General features: G+C 41.9%; 1 protein-coding gene and 1 long non-coding RNA gene across 3 annotated transcripts in view; both read left to right on the top strand.

Annotated features, from left to right (window-relative positions):
* LOC118378574 (regulating synaptic membrane exocytosis protein 1-like) overlaps positions 1-25,434 on the top strand; it is a 124,050-nt gene that overhangs the window by 95,047 nt on the left and 3,569 nt on the right. The window contains exons 18-27 of the mRNA XM_052526070.1: positions 1,544-1,633; positions 2,430-2,507; positions 3,062-3,130; positions 9,097-9,261; positions 9,556-9,659; positions 10,567-10,670; positions 11,738-11,898; positions 22,051-22,268; positions 23,884-24,028; positions 24,368-24,483. Coding sequence (XP_052382030.1) covers positions 1,544-1,633; positions 2,430-2,507; positions 3,062-3,130; positions 9,097-9,261; positions 9,556-9,659; positions 10,567-10,670; positions 11,738-11,898; positions 22,051-22,268; positions 23,884-24,028; positions 24,368-24,483 — 1,250 coding nt within the window. The remainder of the gene's footprint in view (positions 1-1,543; positions 1,634-2,429; positions 2,508-3,061; positions 3,131-9,096; positions 9,262-9,555; positions 9,660-10,566; positions 10,671-11,737; positions 11,899-22,050; positions 22,269-23,883; positions 24,029-24,367; positions 24,484-25,434) is intronic.
* LOC127932313 (uncharacterized) lies at positions 3,778-6,950 on the top strand. Of its 2 annotated transcripts, none has more exons than XR_008144813.1 (3): positions 3,778-4,056; positions 6,519-6,560; positions 6,887-6,950. It is a non-coding gene; the product is annotated as an uncharacterized LOC127932313 (long non-coding RNA). The 2 variants fall into 2 exon arrangements; XR_008144814.1 differs by lacking the exon at positions 6,519-6,560 and adding an exon at positions 5,836-5,877.

Raw genomic sequence — 25,434 nt, 5'->3', positions numbered from 1 at the left:
GTACTATAGTAGTACTTACATTTACATTTTACATTTAAGTCATTTAGCAGACGCTCTTATCCAGAGCGACTTACTTCACTGTATATTTTAAAACTATAATCCTATGTACTGTCCTATACACAGTAGATATATTACATGCTTGGTTTCCCCATGCTATAATGCTTTGACACGTTAAAATCTGTTTAGATGGACTTATATAATCAGCATTACATTTAATCTCCATACATATAATGAACGGCAGGACAGTCCCTCATCCCTACTTTCACCGTGTCCTCTGTTGTCGTCTATGTCTTGGGCCTCCATCAGACAATCCCCCATCACTACACAGTAGTTGGGGAGAGGAAATACTGAGAATGGGGATTAGGATGGAGCAGATGTGATATTCTGTTGTCAAACCTGGATATTCCTCCTCCGTGCCTCAAGCTTCAGGGATGTCCATCTGACGTTTTTATTGCATTGCTGTTTTTATATGGTTTGTTTGTTGACTTCAGTGCCACTGTTGGGTTTCCTTGTACGTCTTTATCATGGTTCATTATTTGGCCTCTCATTCCCTTTGCATGCACGTCAAATCTAGGTTTTCTTTCCCTTTCTTGCATGCGTCTATACCATCCACCACGGATTCACGCGCGTGTAGCAACACCCTCCCTGCATGCCTAAAGAGCAAGCCTCCCCGGGGGCATCAGGGAGGGGGCGGTCCTGCCTCCCGTAGCGTCCTCACGCACCGTGTGCTCAGGTTCACTGATGAGGTCACCGTTAGGTAAGAAACCCATTGCCCCGCTCCCTTCGTCCTCTGCCCTCCCACCCCCAACGGACTTCACCTCTCCACCACCAACCCCACGGATGACCCTCCCCCGCCGCCCAAAATACCTGCCTTTGCACCCCACCGTCCATCCCTTTGTGAGGGATCGAATGCTCATCCTTAACCTCAACTTGTGTGTAAGACCACAGGACATACAACAGGGTTGACTGTATTAAACAGCAAAGAACTAAGTCCTTATTGGCACACTGCAACACATAGCGTACATTGGGGCGCTGTGTCATGTGAGGCAAGCGATGCCAGTTGGACACAGCATCTTTTCCAGTGTTGTGTTGACATCCATGGCTGCAACAAAGACCATGACATGACAAATGACAAGGTCCTCGACTGTAGTAGGCTCCCTGCCAGAGAGAAGTGGAGAGAAAGAGATTGTGTGTGTGTGATAGAGAGTATTTGTGCTGTAGTATGTCTGCTCACGCAAATTTCACTCAGTCCACTCTCCTCCTCCACCAAGAGCAAGTTCCCATGGCAACGCTCCAACCTCCCCATCAGGTGGACTGACTGTACAGTATGGCCGCAAAGGACCGCTATTGTAATGAATGGAGGTTTACAACCCCCTTATAAGTTTGTTCTGTATCTAATGTTTGATCATTCTTTTCTTTCTGTCTCTCGTTTCCCCCTCCCAACTCTATTTGCAATTCCTTCCTTCTGTCTTGCACGCTTCCTTTCACTCTGTCCCGCCTCTTCCTCTTTTCCCTTCCTTCTCTTCCCTCTGTGCTACTGTAGTGATCTGCAGCCCAGTCTGGACCGGGTGAGGAGTGCCAGCACCACCTGCCTCAGACCTGACACCAACCTCCACTCTCCTGATAAAGACAGGTACACACACACCAACCTCCACTCTCATGATAGACAGGTAGACACACACCAACCTCCACTCTCCTGATAAAGACAGGTACACACACACACCAACCTCCACTCTCCTGATAAAGACAGGTAACACACACACCAACCTCCACTCTCATGATAGACAGGTAGACACACACCAACCTCCACTCTCCTGATAAAGACAGGTACACACACACACCAACCTCCACTCTCCTGATAAAGACAGGTAACACACACACCAACCTCCACTCTCATGATAGACAGGTAGACACACACCAACTTCTACTCTCCTGATAGAGACAGGTACACACACCATCCTCCTCTATAGGAGATAACCTACTGCACCTCCTTTTCTAGGTTTACAATGTTTCTTTAGTAGTTGAACTTTCTTAATTCTCGCAAATACTGTAAAAAAAAACCAATCATTTGAGTGTTCTATTTTCCCAGAGTATACCAATACGTTGAATCAACAAAGATTCAACATCACACAACATCACCCGTTCTTGTCATGCATGTTATCTATCAATTTTTCACCACTAGCTCCTCAGTGTATATTGAGAGGTGCTGAGCAACACAGTGACTACACAATAACAGCTCTTTCACATTGACCTGCACAATAATTCCCACCTACTGTCACTGACTGTTTTGGCCAGCAGAGGCATTCTAGTTGCCAGGGAATCCCAATGCTTTTAGCTCATTCTAAACTAACATGAACCCAGCCCTCCCTCACTGTGTCCCTCTCCCTGTTTCCCCACCTGGGGGATGCCTCACCCAACCACACCTCCAGATGCTCCAACTCTCTGCCCCGCAGACAGCCCGCAGGCCCCAGGATTTTAGTAGAGCAGGCCTCCCCAGAGGAAGAAAGGTACTGGGTACCGATCTAGCCCTACCCTTACCTCCCAGGACCCAAGCTGCAGTCCTGCTACTGTACTTGCTTAGCACTGCGTGGCTACTAAAGATTTCCTCTTAACCATAAGCCTAACCCTTGCGCTAGCCCTGCCCTAAACCTAACCCTAACCCTGCACTTTATAGTTTTCCTAGATGTTCTAGATTACAGTGTAAGCCGGTGGGTTGTTGTAACGCTGCAGTTACTGCTCCTCTTGCTGCTTCACCTTACTGACCTGCACCTGACTTCCTGCTTCCTCTGCTACACATCTGACTTCCACGTGCTCTGTTGTCATGGTGTTGTGATGTTTATGTTCTGAACAGTTAGTAGCAAGTAATGTAGTAGTGCAACATAGTCGTCGAAAATGTTGCATCAACATTTTTTTTTTAACAAAATCATTTCAGCCAAAGCATCTCTTTTATTTTAAATAAAACACCAGCTGACTGCGCATTCAAGATTCGTCTTTAGTTTTGTTTCTCCATTGGGTTACCCATCCTCCATTTTGTCTTCTTCTCATGTCCTCCACGTCACAGGCAGTCAGGGAGCCTAGGCAGACCTGACAGTCAGAGAGGTAATAGCAAGAAAGGCCTGGAGGCTGACAGGTAAGGTCATACTTTCATTCATTCATTCACTCCATCCCTCTCTCATACACCCTCATTCATCCAGTCCTCTATCTGGATGGAGATCGTCGCTCTTCAAAACTAGAATGTGTTGATGTCTGATGTCAATCTGAATTGTTACAAATTGTGACGTTGCTGTGAATGCAATTTTGCAGCACAGCAAAACCTTTTTTAAATGAGCGTTGTTAAGATGTACTGTCAGTAGACCCATAGCCCTAGTTCTGTGATTTCTTGAATTGTTATGTCCTTCATTTATTGTGTTCTGGTTCATTGTGGACCATAAGGTCCTTCATTATGTTGTATATGATTTACATTGTGGGCCATAAGGTCCTTCATTATGTTGTATATGATTTACATTGTGGGCCATAAGGTCCTTCATTATGTTGTATATGATTTACATTGTGGGCCATAAGGTCCTTCATTATGTTGTATATGATTTACATTGTGGGCCATAAGGTCCTTCATTATGTTGAATATGATTTACATTGTGGGCCATAAGGTCCTTCATTATGTTGTATATGATTTACATTGTGGGCCATAAGGTCCTTCATTATGTTGTATATGATTTATTGTGGGCCATTTACATTGAATATGGGCCATAAGGTCCTTCATTCATTATGTTGAATATGATTTACATTGTGGGCCATAAGGTCCTTCATTATGTTGAATATGATTTACATTGTGGGCCATAAGGTCCTTCATTATGTTGAATATGATTTACATTGTGGGCCATAAGGTCCTTCATTATGTTGAATATGATTTACATTGTGGGCCATAAGGTCCTTCATTATGTTGAATATGATTTACATTGTGGGCCATAAGGTCCTTCATTATGTTGAATATGATTTACATTGTGGGCCATAAGGTCCTTCATTATGTTGAATATGATTTACATTGTGGGCCATAAGGTCCTTCATTATGTTGAATGATTTACATTGTGGGCCATAAGTTCCTTCATTATGATTTACATTGTGGGCCATAAGGTCCTATGATTATGTTGTCCTTCATATGATTTGATTTACATTGTGGGCCATAAGTTCCTTCATTATGTTGTATATGATTTACATTGTGGGCCATAAGGTCCTTCATTATGTTGTATATGATTTACATTGTGGGCCATAAGGTCCTTCATTATGTTGTATATGATTTACATTGTGGGCCATAAGGTCCTTCATTATGTTGTATATGATTTACATTGTGGGCCATAAGGTCCTTCATTATGTTGTATATGATTTACATTGTGGGCCATAAGGTCCTTCATTATGTTGTATATGATTTACATTGTGGGCCATAAGGTCCTTCATTATGTTGTATATGATTTACATTGTGGGCCATAAGGTCCTTCATTATGTTGTATAGGTCCTTGATTTACATTGTGGGCCATAAGGTCCTTCATTATGTTGTATATGATTTACATTGTGGGCCATAAGGTCCTTCATTATGTTGTATATGATTTACATTGTGGGCCATAAGGTCCTTCATTATGTTGTCCTTCATTATATGATTTACATTGTGGGCCATAAGGTCCTTCATTATTATGTTGTATATGATTTACATTGTGGGCCATAAGGTCCTTCATTATGTTGTATATGATTTACATTGTGGGCCATAAGGTCCTTCATTATGTTGTATATGATTTACATTGTGGGCCATAAGGTCCTTCATTATGTTTATATGATTTACATTGTGGGCCATAAGGTCCTTCATTATGTTTTTATGATTTTGGGCCATAAGGTCCTTCATTATGTTGTATATGATTTACATTGTGGGCCATAAGGTCCTTCATTATGTTGTATATGATTTACATTGTGGGCCATAAGGTCCTTCATTATGTTGTATATGATTTACATTGTGGGCCATAAGGTCCTTCATTATGTTGTATATGATTTACATTGTGGGCCATAAGGTCCTTCATTATGTTTTTATGATTTACATTGTGGGCCATAAGGTCCTTCATTCATTATGTTGTATATGATTTACATTGTGGGCCATAAGGTCCTTCATTATGTTGAATATGATTTACATTGTGGGCCTTCATTATAATTTACATTGTCCTTCATTATGTTGTATATGATTTACATTGTGGGCCATAAGTCCTTCATTATGTTCCTTCATTATGTTGTATATGATTTACATTGTGGGCCATAAGGTCCTTCATTTATGTTTATATGATTTACATTGTGGGCCATAAGGTTCCTTCATTATGTTGTATATGATTTACATTGTGGGCCATAAGGTCCTTCATTATGTTGTCCTTCATTAATATGATTTACATTGTGGGCCATAAGGTCCTTCATTATGTTGTATATGATTTACATTGTGGGCCATAAGGTCCTTCATTATGTTGAATATGATTTACATTGTGGGCCATAAGGTCCTTCATTATGTTGTATATGATTTTACATTGGTCCTTCATTATGGGCCATAAGTTCCTTCATTATGTTGTATATGATTTACATTGTGGGCCATAAGGTCCTTCATTATGTTGAATATGATTTACATTGTGGGCCATAAGGTCCTTCATTATGTTGTATATGATTTACATTGTGGGCCATAAGTTCCTTCATTATGTTGAACATGATTTACATTGTGGGCCATAAGGTCCTTCATTATGTTGTATATGATTTACATTGTGGGCCATAAGGTCCTTCATTATGTTGTATATGATTTACATTGTGGGCCATAAGGTCCTTCATTATGTTTTTATGATTTACATTGTGGGCCATAAGGTCCTTCATTATGTTGTATATGATTTACATTATAAGGTCCTTCATTATGTTATATGATTTACATTGTGGGCCATAAGGTCCTTCATTATGTTGTATATGATTTACATTGTGGGCCATAAGGTCCTTCATTATGTTGTATATGATTTACATTGTGGGCCATAAGGTCCTTCATTATGTTGAATATGATTTACATTGTTATAAGGTCCTTCATTATGTTGAATATGATTTACATTGTGGGCCATAAGTTCCTTCATTATGTTGAATATGATTTACATTGTGGGCCATAAGGTCCTTCATTATGTTGTATATGATTTACATTGTGGGCCATAAGGTCCTTCATTATGTTTATATGATTTACATTGTGGGCCATAAGGTCCTTCATTATGTTGTATATGATTTACAGTTCCTTCATTATGTTGAATATGATTTACATTGTGGGCCATAAGGTCCTTCATTATGTTGAATATGATTTACATTGTGGGCCATAAGGTCCTTCATTATGTTGTATATGATTTACATTGTGGGCCATAAGGTCCTTCATTATGTTGAATATGATTTACATTGTGGGCCATAAGGTCCTTCATTATGTTTATGATTTACATTGTGGGCCATATGATTTGATTTACATTGTGGGCCATAAGGTCCTTCATTATGTTTTTATGATTTACATTGTGGGCCATAAGGTCCTTCATTATGTTGTATATGATTTACATTGTATGATGATTTACATTGTGGGCCATAAGGTCCTTCATTATGTCCTTCATTTGAATATGATTTACATTGTGGGCCATAAGGTCCTTCATTATGTTGAATATGATTTACATTGTGGGCCATAAGGTCCTTCATTATGTTGTATATGATTTACATTGTGGGCCATAAGGTCCTTCATTATGTTGAATATGATTTACATTGTGGGCCATAAGGTCCTTCATTATGTTGTATATGATTTACATTGTGGGCCATAAGGTCCTTCATTATGTTGTATATGATTTACATTGTGGGCCATAAGGTCCTTCATTATGTTGTATATGATTTACATTGTGGGCCATAAGGTCCTTCATTATGTTGTATAGGTCCTTCATGTTGAATATGATTTACATTTGGGCCATAAGGTCCTTCATTATGTTGTATATGATTTACATTGTGGGCCATAAGGTCCCATTATGTTGTATATGATTTCATTATGTTGTATATGATTTACATTGTGGGCCATAAGGTCCTTCATTATGTTGTATATGATTTACATTGTGGGCCATAAGGTCCTTCATTATGTTTTTATGATTTACATTGTGGGCCATAAGGTCCTTCATTATGTTGAATATGATTTACATTGTGGGCCATAAGGTCCTTCATTATGTTGAATATGATTTACATTGTGGGCCATAAGGTCCTTCATTATGTTGTATATGATTTACATTGTGGGCCATAAGGTCCTTCATTATGTTGAATATGATTTACATTGTGGGCCATAAGGTCCTTCATTATGTTGTATATGATTTACATTGTGGGCCATAAGGTCCTTCATTATGTTGAATATGATTTACATTGTGGGCCATAAGGTCTTCATTATGTTGAATATGATTTCATGTGGGCCATAAGGTCCTTCATTTGTTATATGATTTACATTGTGGGCCATAAGGTCCTTCATTATGTTGAATATGATTTACATTGTGGGCCATAAGGTCCTTCATTATGTTGTATATGATTTACATTGTGGGCCATAAGGTCCTTCATTATGTTGAATATGATTTACATTGTGGGCCATAAGGTCCTTCATTATGTTTATATGATTTACATTGTGGGCCATAAGGTCCTTCATTATGTTGAATATGATTTACATTGTGGGCCATAAGGTCCTTCATTATGATGAATATGATTTACATTGTGGACCATAAGGTCCTTCATTATGTTGATTATGATTTACATTGTGGGCCATAAGGTCCTTCATTATGTTGAATATGATTTACATTGTGGGCCATAAGTTCCTTCATTATGTTGTATATGATTTACATTGTGGGCCATAAGGTCCTTCATTATGTTGTATATGATTTACATTGTGGGCCATAAGGTCCTTCATTATGTTGTATATGATTTACATTGTGGGCCATAAGGTCCTTCATTATGTTGTATATGATTTACATTGTGGGCCATAAGGTCCTTCATTATGTTGTATATGATTTACATTGTGGGCCATAAGGTCCTTCATTATGTTGAATATGATTTACATTGTGGGCCATAAGGTCCTTCATTATGTTTTTATGATTTACATTGTGGGCCATAAGGTCCTTCATTATGTTGTTGAATATGATTTACATTGTGGGCCATAAGGTCCTTCATTATGTTGAATATGATTTACATTGTGGGCCATAAGGTCCTTCATTATGTTGTATATGATTTACATTGTGGGCCATAAGGTCCTTCATTATGTTGTATATGATTTACATTGTGGGCCATAAGTTCCTTCATTATGTTGAATATGATTTACATTGTGGGCCATAAGGTCCTTCATTTACATTGTGGGCCATAAGTTCCTTCATTATGTTGAATATGATTTACATTGTGGGCCATAAGGTCCTTCATTATGTTGTATATGATTTACATTGTGGGCCATAAGGTCCTTCATTATGTTGAATATGATTTACATTGTGGGCCATAAGGTCCTTCATTATGTTGTATATGATTTACATTGTGGGCCATAAGTTCCTTCATTATGTTGAATATGATTTACATTGTGGGCCATAAGTTCCTTCATTATGTTGTATATGATTTACATTGTGGGCCATAAGTTCCTTCATTATGTTGTATATGATTTACATTGTGGGCCATAAGGTCCTTCATTATGTTGTATATTATTTACATTGTGGGCCATAAGTTCCTTCATTATGTTGTATATGATTTACATTGTGGGCCATAAGTTCCTTCATTATGTTGTATATTATTTACATTGTGGGCCATAAGTTCCTTCATAATATATAATATAATAATATATGCCATTTAGCAGACGCTTTTATCCAAAGCGACTTACAGTCATGTGTGCATACATTCTATGTATGGGTGGTCCCGGGAATCGAACCCACTACCCTGGCGTTACAAGCGCCATGCTCTACCAACTGAGCTACAGAAGGACCAATATTATGTTGTATATGATTTACATTGTGGGCCATGAGTTCCTTCATTATGTTTTTATGATTTACATTCGTTACCATTTATATCATTTAGCTTTCTTTCGTTTGTTTGTTCTTTTCTTTCCACGTGGCCTGTTGATGCCAGTCGTATCCAGCCCACCTCTATACTGAGGGGCAGTAGGGGGAGAGGGGGACCGCTGCGCCCCTTTAACCAGACACCTCTGGGGGGATCTGTCCCTAACTCACCACGACAAGACAGGTGCATGCTGGTGCCCTAAAATATACCCCCCTAGCACCCCCTTGTTGTACCCCGTTGTCCTGTTTTGACCTCTGTGCTCCCTATACCTCACTGTTCTGCTGCTCTTATTGGTTGTGGGAGCAGTAAACCAATCACATCTGTTCCCTCAAGTGTATGGTCAAGGATTTAGCCACCCTGGGTTTTATATATGCTGGAATGGGCCTACTGTGGAGTAGTTGAACTCATTCACTTGTATTTCATTTCTCTTTCTCCTATTCTCTTTTTCTGCCTCTTTTCTCTCTCTCTCTCTCTCAGAACACACACCCACAGCCCCTCCCCTCCTACGGGGACTCCCCAGTCAGGTCGCAGGGGCAGACAGCTGCCACAGGTTCCTGCCAGAAGCAGTAGTGTAGAGCAAGGTAGGCTGTCAAGGAGTGTGTGTGTCTGTGTGTCTGTGTGTGTGTGTGTGTGTGTGTGTGTGTGTGTGTGTGTGTGTGTGTGTGTGTGTGTGTGTGTGTGTGTGTGTGTGTGTGTGTGTGTGTGTGTCTGTGTCTGTGTCTGTGTGTATGTGTCTGTCTGTCTGTCTGTCTGTCTGTCTGTCTGTCTGTCTGTCTGTCTGTCTGTCTGTCTGTCTGTGCGTGTCATGATGTGTCTCGTACTACAACTACGACCAATCAAAACCATTTTGTCTGAGTACTCTTCCTCACTCTTCTCTGTTTCTTTACATTCCTCATTCTCTTCTACCTCCATGTACATGAAGAAAATATACCTGTAGATAATAAACCGTTTGATGCGAGTAAACCTAATGAAAAAGGTAATTCTATGGCACGACTGTATCTGACCTAACTTTATATTATGTTTTTGATTTTAGAACCTTTCTATCCAGTAGATGTGATTAGCTTTTTCCCTCTTTATATCCCCCAACAATTATGACCCTCTGTGCACGCTGTAGTATTCCGTACATGACATCTAATGAAAGTGATGCACAGCATGCGCCACTTAGTGTTCAAATAGAGCAATGACACTTAGAGTACTGTACACTTGTCTAACACCTCCAATCACCTCCTGTTCCTCTGTTCACCTTGTTCCCGGGTGTAGTTTCCCCTAGGTACAGATCTAGGATCAGATTTCCCTTCCCCGAAACCTAACCTTAAACATAAGTAGGGGAAATGAAAAGCTGACCCAAGATCAGCGTCTAGGAGCAACTTCACCCTACATCGTTCACCTTCACTGTCATTCACCTGAGAAGTTGCGTGTTTCTCGTGTAATTTACTGTATTATTACTGTATTGTTACTGTATTCATGAATTAAGTCATTTCCTCCCAGCTCTAGCAGTAGAGGAGCGAGCCAGACAGATGAACATGAAAGTACATTCCTACCGGCCTTCAGCATCCCATGACCCCGAGACGGACCTCAAGACCAAACGAGAGGTCAGTAATGCTGTATCTCTCTGCTGGAAGACAGGCACTATTTCCTGGTCCACCTTAACATTACAACTCTGTTGTAGTTACATAGATCTAGACCTCGAGCTACAATATATTAACTGTCGTTCAAGATGGCCACTGTCCTTCACACACAAAAAGTTGGAGTTTTCCATGCTGATTACTTTTTCATTGTCAGTTACAACACAGATGCCACTTTTGGTATTGGGGAGCAGTGGTTTAGAGTACTTAAGTAAAATACTTGAAAGTACTTGTTCAGTAGTTTTTTGGGGTATCTGCACTTTACTTTAGTATTTATATTTTTCACAACTTTTAATTTTTTTTCATTACATTCCTAAAGAAAATAATGTACTTTTTACTCCATACATATTTGCTGAAACCCAAAAAGTACTCGTTACATTTTGAATGCTTAGCAGGACAGGAAAATGGTCAAATTCATGCACTTATCAAGAGAACAACCGTGGTCATCTCTACTGCCTCGGATCTGGCGGACTCACAAAACACAAATGCTTTGTTTGTAAATGATGTCTGAACGTTGGAGTGTGCCCTTGGCTATCCGTAAATTTAAAAAACAAGAAAATAGTGCCTTCTGGTCTTTGACATGATTCTACTTTTACTTTTAATACTTAAGTATATTTTAGCAATTACATTTACTTTTGAGACTTAAGTATATTTAAAGTAGTATTTTACTGGGTGACGTTCACTTTTACTTGAGTCATTTTCTTTTAAAGTATCTTTACTTTTACTCAAGTATGACAATTGGGTCGTTTTTCCACCACTGTTGGGGAGCAGATCTACACATGAACCTCAGCTAGACACCAGTATTTTATTGGACCTACTGTATGTACAGTAACTATGTACAGTAACTATGTACAGTAACTATGTACAGTAACTATGTACAGTAACTATATACAGTAACTATGTACAGTAACTATGTACAGTAACTATGTACAGTAACTATATACAGTAACTATATACAGTAACTATGTACAGTAACTATGTACAGTAACTATGTACAGTAACTATCTTCCTCTCTCCTCTCTCACCTCCTTCAGATGTATGCGGATCAGCGGCGGAGCTCTGACAACGTGTCGGCCCGCTCGTCAGACAGCGACATGAGTGACGCGTCGGCCCTATCCCGCGCCAGCAGTGCCTCACGCCTCAGCAGCACCTCCTACATGTCCATCCAATCAGAACGTCCGCGCGGGAGGCTCAGGTCGGTACCCCGTTATGTTCTTACAAGATAATTTACAAGGTAATTGAGCATCAAGAACGAATTGAAGATACTGAAGAAATCAAAAGCATATTGTGGAGTTTGTTCTTCTGTCAGTCCTGCATGCCCGTTCTTTTATCAGTCTGTGTTCCTTTCGTCTGTCTTTTTTCTGCATGCTAATGGGTTCACGTTTCGATCTTTTTGCATGATCGTGTTTCTCTGTCAATACTTGCATTGCATACACACAAACACACGGTGGGGAAACCCAAAATGAATGGACACAGGTCCAAGTCTTTAGAGGACGAGAAGAAGGAGAGGAGGATCTCATGGGGGATGAATGGAGAGCAGGAGAGGATGAGGGCAGCAGGGAAGAGACGGTTCTCTCAAGAGCTGAAGAGGAGGAGACACACTGTGTCTGGGGACCCCAAAGACGCCAGGTAAAGAAAAGAGAATATGCCCCTCGCTCCATCACGGGATGGAGGGACGTACAATGGGCCATGGCAGACAAGGGCCCATATTTTAGGGACCTCACATAATCGCTGTGTACCCATGAAGCATGGTCCCCGTAATCCCATTGATCTTGTTGTGACCTGTAAACAGCCTCAACCACCTACTGTGACTGTCACCTAGTGTCCCCTCAAACCTACCTGGCTATACATCACGTGTCAAACTCATTCCAAGGATGGCCGAGTGTCTGCGGGTTTTCGCTCCACCCTTGTACTTGATTGATGGATAAAGGTCACTAAATAGTGAGGAACTCCACTCGCCTGGTTGTCTTGGTCTTAATTGAAGTGAAAGACCAAAAACCTGCTGCAGTCGGTCCTCCGTTGAATGAGTTTGACACCTCTGCTTTACATGTACAAACTAGTGTCCCCTCAAACCCACCTGCCTTACATGTACAAACTAGTGTCCCCTCAAACCCACCTGCTTTACATGTACAAACTAGTGTCCCCTCAAACCCACCTGCTTTACATGTACAAACTAGTGTCCCCTCAAACCCACCTGCCTTACATGTACAAACGAGTGTCCCCTCAAATCCAGCACAGTCTTATTATACTCTCTTAGCCAACCATCCCATAGTCCTATAACCCCAACAGCCTCACTCACATAACCCCACCCATAACGTCCCTCCTCGCACAGCCCTAACGTCCCTACGGCTGACCAGTCCAGTCCACCACAGCCTGCCTGCTGACACGGACAAATGACCCAATCCCCTGAGCCTCTCCTGGGCAGGCCCTTATTAACAGCCTAATGTGTTCTAAATGTGTGCGTGTGTGCGTGTGTGCGTGTGCGTGTGTGCGTGTGTGTGTGCGTGTGAGTGTCAATCCAAACAGAGTGGTTATAAAACAGAGGGCCCAAGGCCTTTGACATACGTTCTAAGAGATAGATCATAGCTATTGTGGACTGGAGAGAGAATGGAATGTGGTGGGTTGTTCGCTGGTTTCTCAGATTGCTGCAGACTGGCTCCAGGTCAGTTTGAAGGTAGCTGATAAAAGATATTGGATTCATACAGTATAATGAAGACTGGTTAAGGCAGCAGCTACTCTTCCTGGGGTTCAGCAATATGAAGGCAGTTATACAATTTTATAAACATTACAATACATTCACAACAATATATTAAGTGTGTGCCATCAGGCCTCTACTCTACTACAACACATATCTACAACACAAAATCCACAAGTACGTGTGTGTATAGTACGTATGTTATTGTGTGTTTGTATGTATCTGTCTGTGCCTGTGTTTGTGTTGCTTCACAGTCGCCGCTGTTCATAAGGTGTGTTTTTATCTGTTTTTTAAATCTAATTTTACTGTTTGCATGAGTTACTTGATGTGGAATAGAGTTCCATGTAGTCATGGCTCTATTTACTACTGAGCGCCACCCATAGTCTGTTCTGGACTTGGGGACTGTGAAGAGACCTCTGGTGGCATGTCTTGTGGGGTATGCATGAGAGGTATTCAACATGTCAATACCTCCCATAAGTACAAATAGTGATGAAGTCAATCTCTCCTCCACTCTCCTCCAATTTGAGACAGGAGAGATTGGCATGCATATTATTAATGTCAGCCGTGCTGCCCTGTTCTGAGCCAATTGCAATTTTCCAGTAGTCCAGGTGCGACAAAACTAGGGCCTGTAGGACTTGCCTTGTTGATAGTGCTGTTAAGAATGCAGAGCAGCGCTTTATTGTAGACAAACTTCTCCCCATCCTAGCTACTGTTGTATCAATATGTTTTGACCATGACAGTTTATAATCCAGGGTAACTCCAAGCAGTTTAGTCTCCTCAACTTGCTCAATTACCAAATTATTCATTACAAGATTTAGTTGAGGTTTAGTGAATGATTTGTCCCAAATACAAAGCTTTTAGTTTTTCCTTGCCTCCCATTCTGAAATGGGGCTCTTTTTCAATTGTTGCAGTCGTTTCAGTCACTGTGGTAGCTGACATGTATAGTGTTGAGTCATTGGCAACATCGACACACAGGCTTTACTCAAAGCCAGCTGCATGTTGTTAGTAAAGATTTTCAAAAGTAAGGGTCTAGAGCGCTGCCCTGAGGAATTCCTGATTCTACCTGGATTTTGTTGGAGAGAACAACCTCTTTGTTCTGTTAGAAAGGTAACTCTTTATCCAATATATAGCAGGGGGTGTAAAGCCATAACACATACATTTTTAAACGTATAAACTATGATTGATAGTGTCAAAAGCCGCACTGAAGTCTAACAAAACAGGCCCCACAATGTTTTTAATTATCACTTTCAGCCAATCATCAGTCATTTATGTAAGTGCTGTGCTTGTTGAATGTCCTTCCCTATAAGCGCACTGACAGTCTGTTGTCAATTTGTTTACTGTAAAATAGCATTGTATCTGGTCAAACACAATTTTTTCCAAAAGTTTACAAAGGGTTGGTAACACGCTGATTGGTCAGCTATTTGAGCCAATAAAGGGGGCATTACTATCTTTAGGTAGGGGAATAACTTTATCTTTCCTCCAGGCCTGAGGGCACACACGTTCTAGTAGGCTTATATTGAAGATATAGCAAATAGGAGTGGCAATATTGTCCACTATCATCCTCAGTCATTTTCCATCCACGTTGTCAGATCCCGGTGACTTGTCATTGTTCATAGACAACAATCATTTTTTCACCTCTTCCAAATTTACTTTACGGAATTCAAAATTACAATGCTTGTCTTTCATAATGTGGTCAGATATACTTGGATGTGTAGTGTCAGCATTTATTGCTGGCATGTCATGCCTAAGTTTGCTAACCTTGCCAATGAAAAAATCATTAAATGAGTTGGCAATATCAGTCGGTTTTGTGATGAATGAGCCTTTTTGTTTGCCTTTTTGCCTAAAATGTAATTTAAGGTAATCCAAAGCTTTTTACTATCATTCTTTATGTAATTTATCTTTGTTTCAAAGTGTAGTTTTGTTCTTTTTATTCAGTTTACTCACATGATTTCTTAATTTGCAGTATGTTTGGTACTTTGTTGTACAGCCAGACCTGTTGGCCATTTCTTTTGCCTCATCCCTCTCAAACATACAATTTTTCAATTCTTCATCAGTCCATGGGGATTTAACAGTTTTACAATAATTTTGTTCATGGATGCATGCTTATTAGTAACTGGGATAAGCAATTTCATAAATGTGTCAAGTGCGTCATCTGATTGCTCCTCATTACACATCACGGACCAACAAATATTCTTTATATCAACAACATAAGAATCACTACAAATCTTATTGTAAGACCTCTTATACACTATATTAGGCCCAGCCTTTGGAACTTTGGTTTTCCTAGATATGGCTACTATATTGTGATCACTACATCCAATGGATTTGGATACTGCTTTCAAGCTCATTTCTGCAGCATTAGTAAAAATGTGATCAATACATGTTGATGATGTCATTCCTGTAGTGTTTGTAACTACCCTGGTAGGTTGATTAATAACCTGAACCAGGTTGCAGGCAGTAGTTACAGTTGGAAGCTTTATCTTGAGTGGGCAGCTTGATGAAAGCGAAGTCAATATTTAAATCACCCAGAAAATATACCTCTCTATTGATATCACATACATTATCAAGCATTTCACACGTTATCCAGATACTGACTGTTCACACTTGATGGTTTATAGCAGCTTCCCACCAGAATAGGCTTTAGGTGAGGCAGATGAACCTGTAGCCATATTACTTCAACAGTATTTAACATGAGATCCTCTCTAAGCATTACAGGAATGTGGTTCTGAATAACAACAGCCACACCTCCACCTTTGGCATTCCTGTCTTTTCTGTAGATGCTATAACCATGTATTGCTACCACTGTATCATCAAATATATTATCTAAGTGAGTTTCAGAGATTGTCAGAATATGAATGTCCTCTGTTACTAGCAAATGATTGATTTCATGAACCTTGTTTTTTAAGTGACATATGTTAACGTGGGCTATTTTTATCACTTCTGGAATGCTTAATTGTTTTTCTTGTTTTACTGGGAAGCTTAGCAGAGGTAGACATCCTCTGGTTATTTATATTAGCGCAGGGTGAGCTGCACACAGTGGACTTCCTGCTAGGGGACACCACCCCAGTGCTAACAGTATAACACTGGCTCATAGGCATGTAATCACATACAATAGCTGTAGAATGAGCAGAGACATTCAGGGCAGTAAGAGGGACATAAATGAGGTTACTTACATTGTGTATTCCAACGCCCCTGAAACATTATGACAACTCTGTGACACAATGGTAGGGATTAAATCAGCTGGGCTTGGGTCAAGGAACACAAATGATTTGGGTGGATACCATCCTCATAATTCCAGCTTTGTTTCCAGAAGTTATCAAAATTGTCAATAAGTGTTACAGCGACAGAGCTGCAATAGTCTCGTAGCCAGTTATGGAAGACGAAAAGTCTGCTGAACCCTTCAGTGCCATGATTTAGGGAGGGCAGAGGGCCAGATATTATGAGGTGTTTGTTGGTGTGAAGTAGTGACCCAATCAGCTCTTTCAAATCCATCTTCAGCTGTTATGAGCTGCCCTTCATAATGTCATTCGACCCCAAATGAACCATGGCAGTATCAGCCCCCGGTGACTGACTCACAGCCACGGGAAGCAACCTGGTGATATCCTGAACTTTTGCCCCAGGAAAACACAAAGTCCTTGCCCCAGGTACAGATATATGCCTCACCATCGAACTCCTGGCTATCACAATAGCCAGAATGATCCAGCCTCGGCTGTGTCTCGAAGCTGATTGCAAGGCCAGGGCCACATAACTCACCTGAATAGAGGGCTGCTGAGACGCCGGCTGCATGCAGGCCACAACAGCCAAAGGGACAGAGCTCTGATCCAGAGAGCACAGCTCAGTGGAGGTGGACCGAGGTGGTCCAGGCTGTGCTCAGCCAATTGATTGACTAGGACAGGGAGAGGTACATGTTTCAAACAGACCACCATAGTCCCTGTGCCCAAGAAAGCGAAGGTAACCTGACTAAATGATTACCGCCCCGTAGCACTCGCGTCGGTAGCCATGAAGTGCTTTGAAAGGCTGGTCATGGCTCACATCAACACTATCATCCCAGAAACCCTAGACGAACTCCAATTCGCATGCCGCCCAAACAGATCCACAGATTACACAATCTCAATCGCACTCCACACTGCCATTTTCCACCTGGACAAAAGGAACACCCATGTGAGGATGCTGTTCATTGACTACAGCTCGGCCTTCAACACCATAGTGCCCACAAAGCTCATCACTAATCTAAGGACCCTGGAACTAAACACCTCCCTCTGTTACTGGATCCTGGACTTCCTGACGTGCCGCCCCAGGTGATAAGGGTAGGCAACAACGCAACACAAAAATTGAATAAGAATCTAGTCACCCAAGTCATCATAAATATTTTAATTAACTCGATTTCTTGAACTGCATCGTTGGTTAAGGGCTTGTCAGTAAACATTTCACAGTAAGGTCTACACCTGATGTATTCGGTGCATGTGACAAATAATATTTGATTTGATTTGACATCCACAGCCATAGAGGGAACACCCAAGTTCCCGGCAGAAGACAGCTGGCACAGGTGCTAAACGCGATTTGAATTGTGTTAAGTCTGGACGCGGGGCACGAAGACAGGCGCGCCGAGAAAGATTATTCTCCTTCTTTCTGGTTCCGAGACGCATCCATTAATGCTCACCTGGAGTCGAACAATGAGAAGCCATTTCCTGGTTCTAGCTAGTAGAGGGGTGCAGTGGCAGAAACTGATCATAGTCCAGGAAGGTCCCATGAGGATCCTCTTGGATGTTTTGATAGGAAGCATTTAAAGATGCCAATAGACTCATGGAATCCTTACTCAGTTCAAGGCGCTTGGTCAGATTTGTTTATTTCTTAAAGAGTAATATTCCTTTCTTTAGCTGCATCAAGTTCAATATCTTTTTCACAAATGAAGGTATTCATTAGACCATTCCCCGTGAAAACGACAAACATGTCACAGATTCATCACTTAATAGCACACAAGTCCCCAGCAGATTCAAAGGAGTTCACGGCTGAACGCCTACATTTCCCGGCGCCGCCAGGGACTTAGAGGCTCCCTCCATGGCCGCGGACACCCCTACCAGTGCCTCGCACAACTGTGTCGTCGGTCTCTCGTTGAATGTGGAGAGCGAGAGAGAAGCGCAAGGGGGGTGGGTGATGGCTGGTTTGGTTGTCGGTGGCAGGTTGCCGGCTATGTGCTATGCACTGGCCCGGCTGCCTGTTAGCGTTTGCTGTAGCCTCTCAGAGCTGTTTTGGGCGTGTCCCCAGTGTCTGTAGTCATGGCGGATACAAAACATACAGTTACAGCATGTACTGGCCAATAATTGGAGTCACACGCGTGGAAATAAGGACTTACCTTTGGTAGTTTTATAGAGAGAGTTGTATAAGTTGAGCTCTTGTTAGCCTGGCTCCATTGTTGATATCCAGGTACCATATAAATGGGTGAACGCTTCACGGCAGACTGTTACCTTTTCACTCCGTTTTGTTTGTAGCTACAGTGGCTTGCGAAAGTATTCACCCCCTTGGCATTTTTCCTATTTTGTTGCCTTACAACCTGGAATTAAAATACATTTTTGGGGGGTTTGTATCATTTCATTTACACAACATGCCTACCACTTTGAAGATGCAAAATATTTTTTGAGTGAAAAAAACAAGAAATAAGACCAAAAAAATGAAAACTTGAGCGTGCATAACTGTTCACCCCCCCAAATCAATACTTTGTAGAGCCACCTTTTGCAGCAATTACAGCTGCACGTCTCTTGGAGTATGCCTCTATAAGCTTGGCACATCAGGCCACTGTTTTTTTCCCCATTCGTCAAGGCAAAACTGCTCCAGCTCCTTCAAGTTGGATGGGTTCTGATGGTGTACAGCAATCTTTAAGTCATACCACAGATTCTCAATTTGATTGAAGTCTGGGCTTTGACTAGGCCATTCCAAGACATTTAAATGTTTTCCCTTAAACCATTCGAGTGCTGCTTTAGCAGTATGCTTAGGATCATTGTCCTGCTGGAAGGTGAACCTCTGTCCCAGTCTCAAATCTCTGGAAGATTGTAACAACTTTTGCTTCAAGAATTTCCCTGTATTTAGCAGCATCCATCATTCCTTCAGTTCTGACTAGTTTCCCAGTCCCTGACTAGTTTCCCAGTCCCTGACTAGTTTGCCAGTCCATGTGTTTGCTTATTTCTTTCTTTAAGCAATGGCCACTCTTCTGTAAAGCCCATCTCTGTGGAGTGTACAGCTTAAAATGGTCCTATGGACAGACACTCCAATCTCCGCTGTGGAGCTTTGCAGCTCCTTCAGGGCTATATTTGGTCTCTTTGTTGCCTCTCTGATTAATGCCCTCCTTGCCTGGTCCCTGAGTTTTGGTGGGTGGCCCTCTCTTGGCAGGTTTGTTGTGGTGCCATATTTTTTTTAAATTAAATGATGAATTTAATGGTACTCCGTGGGATGTTGAAAGTTTTGGTTATTTTTTTATAACCCAACCCTGATCTGTACTTCTCCACAACTTTGTCCCTGACTTGTTTGGAGAGGTCCTTGGTCTTCATGGTGCAGCTTGCTTGGTGGTGCCCCTTGCTAAGTGGTGTTGCAGACTCTGGGGCCTTTCAGAACAGGTGTATATATACTGAGATCATGTGACACTTAGATTGCACACAGGTGGACTTTATTTACTTAATTATGTAACTTCTGAAGGTAATTGGTTGCACCAGATCTTATTTAAGGGCTTCATAGCAAAGGGGGTGAATACATACTGTATGCACGTACCTCTGTTCATTTTTCATTTTTTAAATGTATTTTCTGAAACAAGTCATTAATTTCATTTCACTTCACCAATTTTGACTATTTTGTGTTTGTCCATTACATGAAATCCAAATAAAAATGTATTTAAATGACAGGTTGTAATGCAACTAAATAAAAACACCACGGGGGTTGAATCCTTTTGCTAGGCACTGTACATCTTGTTTGGCCAACATTGTGTCAAGTCAGTACAGTTCACACTGAGCTTGTTATGTGCAGAATGTAGTCCATCCCTTTTTCCAACTGATCTGATCTGATCTGATCTGATCTGATCTGATCTGTCGATAGCGCCTGCTGAATTCAGGGCATCAATGTTGTTGAGAAAAGTAGCAAAACCTTTGTAGTTCCCGATGGCTAACGTTATGTCTTTCAAAAACGGCATGGTAGAAAGGCCTCAGGTCAACGTGGAGTTGTTTGATGGAGATACTTGGATGCATACAGTATATTGATGACTGTCCTGAAGTCAGTTTGAAGGTGCTTGGTTATGAGACTTAGCTGCCTATGAGAGGAGGTGTGGACGTTATGGACTCCTCTGACTCTGTCCCTTTATATCCTCCCGTCTTCCTCGATCCTCCTTCTTCTTCTCTCTCCATCTGAGGCTGCTATATTCTATCAGTCACATTATTCAATTTCAGTGTATGGCTTAATTGTTCAATGCGGGGAAATATGTTTGGTAATTTGAGCTGACATACAACATCACATGTGATATAGTCTCCTTGTTTATTTCGCTTGATTTAATGTTGTGCATGTGGTTGTGTGTGTCAACTTTCGTTGTTGTGTCCTGTGCCTCTGTGTGTCTGCGTGTGTGTTTGTACGTCAGTGTGTATCTCAGATCTCTCCTGGCATGCATCCTGTGCTCCCGCTGTCCAGACCCACCCTGGACCTCTTCTGAGCTGGAGTACCCTCCTCCCTACCACACCGCCGGCCCTTGCCCCTTCATCACCCCCCTCCACGGGGCTGAGGAGAGGCCCCAGTCCACCCTACCCCTCCCTAGCCCCCTGGTCACATAGAGAGGGTCCACGATGGGTATGCGGGACGGGGGCAGTGTGGCGGGGCTCTCCTGCAGCACCCCGACCCCTTTAGAGGGGATGGACATGCACCAGCTCCTCCAACCCGCTAGAAAGCGCCACAGAGCACTGAGTGTCATCTGTCCCTGCTGTATGTTGGCCTGTCTGAGGAGAAGAAGCCTGAACAGCTAAGGCTATTGGCTGAGACTGAGAGACTCATTTATAATACAAAAGAGACACACACACACACACACACATATATATATATATATACTTATATCAGAGGAGGCTGGTGGTGGATCTATAGGAGGACGGGCTCATTGTAATGATTGGAGTGGAATAAATGGAATGGAGTCAAACATGTGGTTTCCATCTGTTTGAAGTGTTTGATACCTTCCATTGATTCCATTCCAGCCATTACAATGAGCCCATCCTCCTATAGCACCTCCCACCAGCCTCCACTGATATACTGTATATATAATATACATTTAATTCTATTTCAGTGTTATCGACCAATACAAAAGACCGGCAATGATGGAAATTTTGGAAGCGTATTTGGAAATTTTAGATCATTGAGATCATTTTTTAGTTTTGAGATCTTTTGGAGTCTGTTCAGGCTTTCTTGTATCATCAATATCAATATCATATAAACACATTACAATCACTCACCAATCATTGTATGCCTCATATCATACTGTATAAGATCCTGATAAATGATTGAAGTTTATTATACTGCTGTGTTTTCCCCCACTAATGTGAAGGTAACACCTTATGTTATAAGTTCCTCTGCTCATTTCATATCTCAAGACTGTGGTTCCAGATGTAACTTTTACCCTCCTCTCTCTCCCTCTAGTCGGCAGGTTCGTGCGGCGCCGGGCCGGACCATGCTGAAGAGCACAAGCGTGAGCGGTGAGATCTACCCGTCAGAGCGTACCGACGGCAGCCAATCGGATACGGCGCTGGGCACGGTGGGCATGGGTGGCAAGAAGAGACGCTCCAGCCTCAGTGCCAGGGTGGTCTCTATCGTCTCCAACAGACGTAGTCGCAGCACGTCGCAGATCGTCGGCCCGGGTGAGTTCACAGGTCAAAACTGGCCCTCACCCAAATGAAGGAGACGCTCAGGATGTTTGTGTTTTGAAAATGTGGCTCGGGTATTTTGTTTTGATTTACGGTTTACATTGAAAGAGGGTGGTAGACAGACATTTAACAATTGGACATTACAGACAGTAAAAATGAGACAGAACAGACTATCAGTAAGTGGCCATGACATGATAGTTCTCAGATGTTTTTAGAGTTATGAGTGACCTGAAGCTACCTTATAGCACTTTCATCTGAATAAGAGTAAAAAAACAACAGAGAAGCAGGTGCGTCATCACTCTTGACCCTTGACCTTTTGTTTACGTGACTGCGCACCAAAATGTCCCGATGCTGGAATTCTAATCTTACGAATGCAACCCGCAAATAAAAGCATGTTATAAAAGAGTTTCAAAACAACCTGCTTCTACTCCAGATGACACCCGCTGCAGCCAAGCTCTCAGTCAGAGAGACTTGAAGGAATCTTTCTCAGCCTGGCTGGACTCACTGGAGGGTGGGGAGAGAGAGATGAAGCAGGGAGACAGAGAGAGAGAGGTAGTTGAAAGGCTCCAACTGCACACTTTTCCTCTTCTTTTTTTGCACTCCTCTTTGTAGCTGACATAAAAAGCCATTATAAAGGAAACTAGGGCCTTGGGGGTCTCTCCATGCCTCTCTCCTCTCTCCCCATTGTTATAAAGTATAGCAGTACGATTGGTGTTCTGTGTGATGGTTGCCCTCTTCGCTGACAAAATCATAGACTTCATGTTGGATTGAGAGAGCGAGAAGGTAAGGAGGACTTGTTTTTACATTTTTCAAGCTTGAATACTTTCATATTGTTTAAGGTTAGCGTTCTTTGTCATGAATCTTGTTCTAGAGGCAGCTCGGCAGAGTGGTCATTAGCTGGCATAGCCATGAAGCCATCAAATCCTATTTTAAGCCTAAGTCTAACCTTAACCCTAAACTTAACCACACTGCTAACCTTAAATTAAGACCAAAAAACACACTGGCATCTAGCAGAAATCGCTCCATCTAGCAGAAATCGCTCAGTTTTGCCTCCAGGGAAAGATTCATGACAATAGACATCAACCTGCGTATTATCACCATGTACTACTGTATCGTCCTTTAGGATTGACTGTACTGTACGCCACTGTCTGTATTAGGTTGGTTGTGTTGACGTGACGAGGTATGGAACCTTGAAACAACAAAACATGTTGTTCTTTCTCTCTAAACATCTCTCCAACCCTCTCCAACCCATTGTTCAGCTGTGATTTGTGAAAACACAAGGACAGAAAAGGATTCTTTGACTTCCCGGGTCTTTCAATTTCTCTTTAGTGTCCTTTGTCCTCTGAGATGTAACATGGTTCCCCAGCTCTGTCACTGTGTCCCATCACGACAATGAGGAGAAAGAGGAGAAAGAGGACCACAAAATAAAGCCTTCTGGCCTAAATGTGTTCATCCTCGAGAGTTCTGTTGTTTAGCACTGACCCATATAAACTAAGGCCTGGAAGATAGCACTTCAGGTCTCAGGAAGACAGTAGATAAGCCGTGCTAACTTAGCCATTAGCCTTAGCTCTCCGCTACATTGTGTCTATTTTTTCCTCTCCGGTACCAGAGGGGAAGGGGAAGAAGGAGAAGGGTGCGTCCATCCAGAGGAGCACAGAGACGGGCATGGCTGTAGAGATGACCAGGAACATGAGTCGACAGTCCAGTAAAGAGTCCACCAACGGCACCATGAACAGCTGCAACTCCGAGGGAAAGTCAGTATCTCCAATCTCTCTCTTTATACATATATATATATATATATATATATATTCCTCTCTCTCTCTGTATTTCTCTCTCTCTCTCTCGCTATCTCTCCCTGTATACTGTATGTCTCTCCTTTTCCTCCCTCTACCCCTCTTCTCTTCGTCACTTTCTTCCTCTTTGTTCCAAATGTTTGTTTTTTTCAATGTCAACATGAGTTGACATTCACTGTAAAGTAAACAACTCAGTATTTTAGCGTTACTACAGTGATTTCCATAGATAATATAACCTAGGACCCATAGGTTATATATGGTAATTAGCTGTATATTGACTGTGTTCTTCCTCTGTTCCAGTCTGCTTTTCGGTGGGGTGCGTCTGGGACAGCCAGGCAACCAGTTCAGCGACTTCCTGGATGGTCTGGGTCCCGCCCAGCTGGTGGGCAGACAAACGCTGGCCACACCTGCCATAGGTGAGTAAATATCCCCCTATTCTGTTCTGTCTACTCATCATGTTGTTGCCCTATCGTAGTTCCTCTGTGACTCCTCCCCAATTGATAACTTGATATTCAAATCAGTTTCATTGATTCAAATTGCTTCCTTTCTTCCGTCTCCATATTACCTCAGTTACTCAATATCCTTCCAACTTCCCTCTTGAGAAACTCAATTGCCAACTTTTCTTACTACTTCCTATTTTATGACCTCAGGTGTGTGCGAGCAGTAAGCCTAGCAAAGCCGATTGTAGTCGGGGTGGGGGTGCATCTGCGACAGCCAAAAGTCAGACACTGGTGGTTTTCCAACAGCAAGGCTCAGATCAACATAGCAGTGTCAACATAGCTGCTATTGTTTGCAAAAACAACATCTTTATGTCAAAATTAACTTTTCTATACCCCTCTTTATCACACACTCACAAACTGAAACAAAACACGTGTACAATTAATTGGTTAGAGAGAAGTCTCAAATATCACTTTCATTCGTTGCTTTAGAATCGGGGTAAATTTGATTCCTGTTTTAGGCACGTCTTTGGCCAAAGTCTTTGGTTGACAAATAGTGCCTCCAACAATGCAGGTGATGACTGCATGGTGCAGTTGGTGAGAAGCAACTGCAGCGACGTGAAGGCGTCTTCATCAAAAACGGCATGATCTTTGATCACATGATTTTTGGAAATGTTTATTCCCATAATGCAAAACACGACAGTGACCATCACGCGATCTGCTCGAACATCCCCCTTATCTCCTGCCTACTTACTGTTCTGATTGGTTCAATCCAGTTCCTGTTTAGTCAACCAGAGACAAAACAGAAGGCGAGACATCAGCTGGTGTCGCATTGGTGCATATAGGAAGCCGGACCTGTGAAAAAATGGTCTATAGTAAACGGCCTGAGTCGGACATCTTCCTTTTTCCACCATCTATGGTCAACTCGTT

The sequence above is a fragment of the Oncorhynchus keta genome, chromosome 10, assembly GCF_023373465.1.
Source record: "Oncorhynchus keta strain PuntledgeMale-10-30-2019 chromosome 10, Oket_V2, whole genome shotgun sequence".
NCBI lineage: Eukaryota > Metazoa > Chordata > Actinopteri > Salmoniformes > Salmonidae > Oncorhynchus > Oncorhynchus keta.
Note: the sequence above shows the minus strand (reverse complement) of the source record. Positions and strands in the feature narration are given on the sequence as shown.